General features: G+C 40.9%; 1 protein-coding gene across 1 annotated transcript in view; it reads right to left on the bottom strand.

Annotated features, from left to right (window-relative positions):
* Positions 1-9,161, bottom strand: part of STAB2 (stabilin 2) — a 176,862-nt gene that overhangs the window by 131,064 nt on the left and 36,637 nt on the right. The window contains exon 10 of the mRNA XM_006141408.3: positions 2,158-2,291. Coding sequence (XP_006141470.1) covers positions 2,158-2,291 — 134 coding nt within the window. The remainder of the gene's footprint in view (positions 1-2,157; positions 2,292-9,161) is intronic.

Genomic DNA, 9,161 nt, shown 5'->3' with positions numbered 1-9,161 from the left:
TTTTTTTTTTTTTTTTTTTTTTTTTTTTTTTTTTCCTTCTTTCCCTTCTCTTCTGCATTTCCTTCTTTTTGTTTTTCTTTTTCTTTCTTGTTTTCTTTCTTTTTCTTTCTTTTTTCCTCTTTCTTTTCCTTTCCTCCCTTCGTTTGTTCTTCTTTTGTTTTCTTTGTTCTTCCTTCCTTTCTTCTTTCTCTTTCTTTTTTTTCTTCTTTTTTCTCTATCTTTCCTTTCTTTCTCTTTCTTTCTTTCTTTCTTTCTCTCTTTCTCTCTTTCTCTCTTTCTCTCTTTCGATTCTCTTTCTGCCTTTCTCCCTTTCTTCTTTTCCTTCCTCCCCCCTCCCATCTTTCCTCCATTCCTCTCTTTCTCTTCCTTTTTTTCAACAGGGCCTTGCTCTGTTGTGGTCCTCCTATCCCAGCCTCCTAATGTGTGTCACTAAACCTGACTTTTAGGATGGGCTGGGAATTAAACCTGAGCCTCCCATGCGATCTTAGCCTGCCAAGTAGCAGTGTCAACCAGGACATGCTACCGCAGCTGGGTCTGTGCTTGACTTTCTATGCTGTTGCCATCTTGATGAGTAAAGAAGCAGCCCTTGTTTCCATCTATGGCCAGCTCAGAAGAGCCCCACACCTGACTGAAGGCTCTGCTGTTGCCATCTTGAATTTTTGAACAAAGGATCTCACATTTTTATTTTGTGCTGGGTCCAGCAAATAGGTGGCCAGTTCTATTTCCACCCTCTGGGGAAACTGGGTCAACTCTGTATACTCACACAGGAAGCAGCAGTACCAGCACTTTGGAGTAGGGGAGGTGAGAGTTCAACAGGACTCCATCCAGGAAAACATTTGAGGACTCAGTCTGCAAAGGACTACAATCCTCTTCAAGTGCTCCCATTTGATATTCTCAGTTTTTAAAAGGAAAGCTGTGAGGAGCCTAGAAAGTTACCCTTAAGCCCAAGGCATGCCAGTAATGCCTGACTCCCACAGGATGCCTTGTAATGAACAGGATATTTGGGCAGGAAGTATGTTAAAACTTTTGTAGCAAATAGAGCATTGATCCACTGATGATACTTATTTCTTTATCTGCATTCTTTCTGGGAAGTCATTTTTGATGACTGGCATATTCTAAAATAAATATTGATATTTTAAGACTTCTTATTTAAATATTCTTAAATGATTTGTTGAATCTGCTATTTTTTGTTCATTGGACAAATTTTTGTTTTGTTGAAAGTCATTTCCAATTCTGTCATCTGCTGTAATATTTCATGCTCAGTGGGGTATGAATAATGACCCCTAGAGGGTATTTGTAAATGTATAAGGGTGTTTGAGGCTGTCATGCTGCCTTGGATACTGGAGGAAGATGCATCACTACAGGAAGTTAGTGGCTGGGAAGGGCCAAGGGTGCTGAGATGGTTGCACACAATAAAGACCATCCAAAATTAAGATTACACCTCCACTGAGGAACATGGACACAACCCCAGGGTCTTTGCCACTCTCTATGTCTTGTATTAGCTGTCAGTCTTTGTTCATACCTCAAGGATCCATAAAGTCAAGGGAATGGAGAATGGTCTCCATCTTCACATCAGTAGCCGTCCCTGTCTTACTGTATGTGGTGGCCCCAGGACTCTGTCCTCAGTTCTCTGCCTACTAATTCTTGCATTGCTAGATCTCTTGGCACTAAATCCTGTTTGTCTTTTTTGGAACAGCTGCCAGTACTTTCATTCTTACCTGCATGGCCTCTCTCTAAGAGGGCTGTCCTAATATACAAGACTTGTCTATCCTTTTATGTGAAAAAATTTTGCCAGAGGTTGTCTGTGGAGAGACAGCGAGCGAGCGAGAGAGAGAGAGAGAGAGAGAGAGAGAGAGAGAGAGAGAGAACCCACCATGGGGACAGGTTGTGCTGCAATCTCTTCTCCTTTTCTTTCTCCTTTCAGTATTTTGGGCATACACACACACACTCACACATACACATACACACACCTGGTGTTTCTCAAGCCACTGGGTCTAGGGCTTGAACAATGGATTTGGCTTTATGGGATCCAGTTGCCTCAACTACCAGGCCACTGAGCTGGCTGGCTTATCTTTTTTTGAATATCGTGTTATGTAGATGCCCTTGTCTGAAAGAGGGTTGCCCTTTACGTGGAAATAAGTATTCATAACCACATACCCAGAAGTGAAATGAAAGAGGTCAGCATTCCTTGCCATTGTCCTCTGGGTTCACTGTTTAATTCTCTGAGTCGCTCCATGATGTTTCCATAACACATTGAGCCATCGCCCACATAACCTTTCTGGCAAGTGCATCTGTGGAGAGGGTGAAGCACATTCTCAGGGTTCTTAGATCACTGGTATTGAGATCACAGAGTCCAACGCCCTCATTTAACACACTGAGAAAAGCAATACCCAGAGTAGGATAGGGTCAAGACTGGGAGAGACACAAATACAATGAGCATTGCTAGTGGAGTCTACAACATATTGTAAACCTTGCAAAAATGGGCATGTAATAAACTAGGCTTATCTAGAAGCACCAGATATCTTCATATGTTCTTTGTCTCAGTACTTTTCAAAGTGTGAATAAAAACACACAAAACAATAGTTTTGTAAGAGAGAAACAAAGTTAAAGTTATACTAGCAGTGGTGTGCTGGCTACTGTTTAACAACTAGCTGTCTAGGGGGAAGAAATGCCTGGATTTGTATGTAGCATTTGTCAATTTCTATTGTTCATACTCCCACCTTGGCCAATTTCAAACTATGAGCATAAAGTCAACTAGCTTACAAAATTCCTGAAAATGTAGAATTTAGTTCTTGTAAGCTCTGGCTCCAGCTGGTTACTGGTACCTAGCCAAGAGGGTTGACAGTTGGCTAAAATTGGCAAAGAGCTTAAGAGAAGGTGACATCTGTCAGGATCCTGGAGGTGATCAGGGAACCAAACACGAGGTAGGAGAAGAGCATTCCAGAGAGGACACATGTGGGGAGTCAAAGATATGTTGTAACTATATCCCAGTTTTGCTATGGTCATACCATACCACAGATATGACTCATGTTTAGGAGAGTATCCCAAAGAATACTTAGGAATCTAGTCATGTTTCTAAATATGGACCTAGGACAAATAGCTCTTCAAAGAGAGTTTGTTGGACAAAGTTCCCAGAATCCCATTACCTTTTGCCTGGATTGCTATAGTGATGTCCTAACTGCTTTTCCTGCCCTTTGTAACTTGCCCTTAAGTAGATCCCTCAAATAACCTCTGAATGATCTCTCTCAAAGGGAAATCTGGCTTCTGTGTGCTTAAAGTCTTACCAACTCTTTTCATCCCAGCATAATGTATAAGCAAGGGTATTTATGTCTCCTCCTTATTGTCTGCTGCAAGTTCCAGCAATGCCAAACTTTTTATTTTTTTGAACGTTTTTATGCTATTATGCTGTTCTTGGGCTAGTTTGTCTCCCAGGAGTGTTCCCTCATGCTCATCACTCAGATGTGACCTGCACTAGGCACATCCTACTCTCCTCAGCTGGGCCAGGCACTTCCTGAGCATCCTTTCCATACTCCCATCATGACCTTATCACCAAAATGACCTTTGGAGACAGTGTCTATTCTGCTAGATGGGAAGCTCCCCTAGAACATGGCTCCCACCTTATTCCTTGTTGTATACCCAAACACAGAGGATAGTGCCTAACTGTGGAACTGATTAGTTACTAAATACCTACTTAATTTTAGGAAACTTGCTAGGTAATAGGTCTATGAAGATAATAACAGACACTTTGCTCTCTTAGAGCCTTGTATGCTGAGATGAACCTGAAAACCTGTAATTGTAGCAACGTAAGGGTACTTAACCTCTTTGAGTCCCAGTTTCCTCATTTATAAAATAGGTTGAGGGTTGTTGATAGAAAAGCAAGAAAAAGAGCATAGTGACAGACATGTAGAAAAAGCTCAATATTAATGGATGATGAAGACAGTGTGGAATGGGGGTTGGGGGAGAAGAGAAGAGTGCGGAGAAGGATAGCATGAGAACAAATAGAGAGGCATGACATTAGTGGGACACAGAAATGGCTTATTACCTGTTGATGGTAACATGTACAGTATTCTCAACTGGACTGGTCTGAGACATATTTCATGTTGGGTAAATTCTTTTACAAGCTAAATGATATATGGTAGTCAAATGTTTAAAAATAATGAGAATAAATAATAATAATAATCTGAAAAAATGATGAAAAGCTATTTGATGGTGATGCTGTTGTTAGTACTGTCTTTGTCTTGACTGATATGCATGGTACTTGTGCTGGAAAAAGAAATGTAATACACTGTAAAGATATATGTGATTAAATATAATATAAAACAATTACACTAATAAAATAATATAAAATAAAAAGAGAAAATGTTCAATATTGGCAGATGATGAGGAGGGTGACAATGATGAGGTTGACTATGGTGATGGAGAAGGAGATGGAGACTGTAACAACTGTTATAAAGGCGTAAGTTTCGGCAGGACAAGTCCACGAACAGTCCACGGTTAACTCCAGGATAGACGATCAAATAGGATGCCACAGGGTATGGAGGAGGAAGTGTCTAAGTCTTGTCAGAGAAACAAGGAACAGCTGCTAGGAGAAAGTTACAGTTAAGTTAATTCTAGAAGGACACATGAGTTTCCCATCCAGGTAAATGATTGGGAGATCATTTACTAGTTGGGCCTTGGGGTTTTCATCAAGCAGTGACTCTCAACCCTGGAGAATTTGTCCCTGAGGTTGAGAGGGACATTTGGCAATGCCTATAGATAATTTTGGTTGTTCCAACTGGAATGGGGATGTACTGGTTTCTGGTAACTAGAGGCCTGAATGCTGCTAAATATCCTACAGTGCACAGGCCGGCTCCCCCCCCCCAAAAAAAAAAAAAAAAAAAGAAAAAAGAATTGTCTGTCCAAAAATGTCAAGAGAGCTAAGGCTGCAAAATCTTGTCACAAGGAATGACTAAGGTCCATATAATCATGAAATAATAGCCTACTTAATATTATGAAAGTCCTATTTAGATGTCAACTTTTCACCAAGTACCATGCTATGCTAACTGAAGGAGGGGAGGAGGAGACTGGCAACTCTGGGTGGTGATACAATGGTCACTGATGAAAACTTACTCTACTTGGGCCAGCCCATGGCCTGATGGTTAAGGTGGCTGGATTCTACATGGCTGACCACACAGTTTGAGTCCCAGACTTGGTGGCTTGAAAAACATGTCAGGTGAGTGTGCATATGTCCCTAAAATCCTGAAAAGGAGGGAGAGATGGAGAAGGATTGCAACGTGGCCATGCCCTATGGAGTGTGCCTTCTCACTTTTTCTCTGTCTCTGTTTGGTGAGTGCACATGCCCTCTTGCAAATAAAGAAAAAAAAAAAAACAAAAAGAAAATTAATCCTGCTATAAATGACCCAAGTTTTACTGGAAGATGACTGCTAATGGCAAAATAGGCAGCTTTTACAACAACTAACTGTGTTTCTCTCTAAAAGTTCCTTAAGTTGTTAAGAGACCAATGTTCTGTTTTATGTAAAGTGACTTGAACTGTCTTCCCTGAGGATTGTAGGAGAATTGTATTTTAATGACCTCGGTGCTGAACAGAATGTAAGTATTTTAAATTTTCATTTCAAATCTCAGTCCAAAGTCTAAGACTTAATGAGACTGTTTTCTGACTTAAATGTTCTCAGTTGAGTCATGGCACATTCAGAGCATTGTCTCTTCTGCACATTGGTTTTGCTTTTTTATTAGGAGTAAAGTCTCTTACTGTCTTACAGCTTTAAAAACACCTGTAAGCCATTTTCATTTTATAAGTTACAGGCCGAAGTTAATTATATTTCATGCTGGATGAGATTTCGTTAATATAGAGTGTGTCCCCAAAGTCTTAGTACAGTTGCTTCCTTTATTTCTTCACAAGCTCATTTTGTTCCCCTGAACTCTCACTCCCCCCCCGCCAAGTTAACTTATTTCTTTGAAGAATGTGTACATCAGAGAGAGAAAGACACATGTGCGCATACACACACAGATAGCACTCCTAACAGGTCTGTTTAGCTGTGACCCGCCAGCCCAGATGATGGGCACACACATACATAACTTACTCAGGGAGGTCTTCGAACATGAACCCAGAACCTTCCCGTGTGGTCAGCGTCACAGAGTGTCACATTTTACCACCAAGCCATCTTTCAATTCCCTCATTTCATTGTTTCAGTCAGCGATGGGTATTGTTGCAAGAAAGACAACTAAGCATGAACCCAAAAGACTTTATATTCTAGTTGGTGACTGAGATCAGTAATAATAAGACCACCTAACATTTGTTTATTTACTGTTCTAAAGAAATTTTTAAAAAATATTTTATGTTTTTAGAGAGAAAGCAAGTGAGAGAGATCCTCAACAAGTTCCTGCCATAACACAGACCCTGCCCCTTCTTCCAGCCAGCCAGGATCATAGGCACAACTGTAGACATGCTGAGCATGTTTGGGTGGACCCGGATTCTAATTCAGGCTTCCCATAAATGTATACATGTGCGCCAAGCTCTGGACAGCATGTCCCTGTGAAGATTTCTTTCCCTGATGTAGCCAGCAGAGGGCCATGATGGGACCTTCTAAAATATGGTACCCAAGGCAGGGTCCCTGTTGCCCAAGTCTAACAGTAGTACTGCTGGAAATGGCTAAACTGGGATTAGGATCTGGTCTGTCTGGCAGAGCTTTTTGTCACTGCACTTTGTTGCCTCAGACAGGATTCCTGGGAGGACTATTTACACGAAGGACATCCAACCTCTGTTTATCTAAGAGTATCTCTTCAATGTCACTAACGTTCCAAGAGTCTCTAAATGTCATTGCTGTTTATTGCACTTTTCTGCAGTTGGAATGTAAACTGTGCTTTTTCAATGTGCCTTCTAAGTCCTTTCCAGTCTTATTTTCAGCTGAATTTAATTAAATAAGAGAGAAATTCTCCTCTTGTCTCTCACCCCTTCTTCCCACCTCTACTAGGATGTACATCTTAAAGGGCACAACTTAAGACAGGCATGGCTATTTTTTCTTCTTAATAATAATCAAAATGGAGCTTAGAGTCTAACAATATATACATGAACTTGTCAGGTCTTCACAGGAAGATACTCTTGGTCTTTGGCCTCACTAGACTTGTCCTAGTTTACCTAAGGGTGGATGGTAGAGCCCACATTTGAACCTGTTCTTTTTAGCTATGCTGTCTTCTGAGACTAACACGGTATGATTCTGAAGATTCTGCATAAACTCCTTGCCATATTGAGGAGGCATAAAATAATGAATATTTATCCTAGATGAAGTGAACTACCTGAGGACTGATGGCTTCATATTTCTTCAATATAGCTTAGCCAGGCTTCTTACCTAGATGTCTTTCCAACTGAAGACAATCAAGTTTTGGGGGTGAGAAAGAAGGCTTGTGGGTGACAAATGTTCTCTTAAAATCCATGGTTAGTTCCACTGACATTTTATTTATTTATTTATTTATTTATTTATTTATTTATTTATTTATTTATTGGAGAGGTTTTTGCTATAGAGCATGTGCGCTCGCCAGAAAGAGAGAGACAGAAAGACAGAAAGTGAGAAATCACCCCCTAGGGGGAACAGCCATGTTGTAGTACCTTCTCCTCCATTCTCCTATTGGGATCTTGGGCACGCACGCACACACGCCCGGCGTGAGTTTAAGCCACTGGGTCTGGGACTCGAACCACGGTCGACTACATGGGAATCCAGTGACATAGCCATTCTGCCAACTGCTGGTCCCTCCACTGATATTTTAAACATAAGTTTTGATGCAGCTTTTATTAACTTGGCATTCCAATTTCATTTTTAGATTTTTATCATCTCAAATTCAAAGGAAAGGAATTGAGATAGTCTACTAAAACTTTCTCAGAGGATGGTAAAAAAACCTCTACCCTGGCTTATTTGGTTATCAGAATCTATGTGTGAGGAGAGGATGTGCCTGTGTAGAAGTGTGTGGGGTACCTATATGCTTCTATGAATGGCCATGGAGTGTTTATGTGTAAACTCACTACTCAGAGTTTGGTGAGTGTAATCTCATTTAATCCTCAGCATAGCCCTGGAGGAAGGTATGGTTCTCTCCTCTTTATGGCCAAAGAAACACCAGTTAAACATCAGAGAGGTTAAGGTAAACAAGGGAGCTGGGATTTGAATTCAGGTGTTCTGATATCCAGGCTCTTTCTGCTTCATCCACAGTGAGCACAGGTCTACTTATCTGTCCAGACAGAACATAAAGTTCATAAAACCTGCCTGGATACATACACACACTGAAAACCCAATAGGAAAAGGAATGAACCTCAAAGAAGATAGAAGGGGACTCTGGAAACACAGAAACTGTTTTATAACCTCATGGTTCAATGTCTATTACAATTTTGAGCTCACAGTGACAGAGTGAGTCCTGGGAAGATGCTGCTGTTGCTGAGAACCAATAAATGTCACAGAGACAGAAAACTTGGTCTGGGAGTTAAAGGATTTGGGTTCTCATCTCAGTTCAGAAACTAATAAGAACATAACACCTCTGCATAGCAATTTCCAGAAACATTCTCTCATGCAATTGTCACAACAGCTTATGGAGTCAATATCATTGCACTCATCTTATACATGAAAAACTTGAGGCCAGAGAGATGGTGCCACTTTCTCAAGGTCATGCCTTTGGTAGGAACCAGTGCTGGGACTCCAGGTCCTTGGACTCCAGATACCACGTCCTTCCTATTACATGGGCTGCCGCTACCTCAAAAATTTTCATACAGGGACCAGCAGTTGGCGTAATGGCTATGTCCCTGGACTCCCATGTACTCAATTATGGTTTGAGTCTCAGACCTGGTGGCTTAAACTCACACTGGACATGTGTGCGTGCGTGCCGAAGATCCGGAGAGGAGAATGGAGGAGAAGGGATTGCAGCATGGCCCTCTCCCCTAGCAGATGATTTCTCGCTTTCTCTCTCTCTGTCTCTTTCTATCTTTCTAGCAAGCGTACACCCTCTATAGCAAAAACCTCTCCAATAAATAAATAAATAGATAGATTAAAAATAAAAGTAAATCTTTTTTTAAAAAGAGCTAAATAGAGAGATATTCAGAGGGATTTTTAATTTTCAAGATGCCAATTTCCCCATCTATTAATCTAACACAATCCTTATCAAGCTCCTAATGAGCTTTTTTA

The sequence above is a fragment of the Tupaia chinensis genome, unplaced genomic scaffold, assembly GCF_000334495.1.
Source record: "Tupaia chinensis unplaced genomic scaffold, TupChi_1.0 Scaffold000054_1, whole genome shotgun sequence".
Taxonomy (NCBI): Eukaryota; Metazoa; Chordata; class Mammalia; order Scandentia; family Tupaiidae; genus Tupaia; species Tupaia belangeri.
The sequence above is the reverse complement of the archived record's forward strand: the minus strand, read 5'-3'. Positions and strand labels throughout refer to the sequence as shown.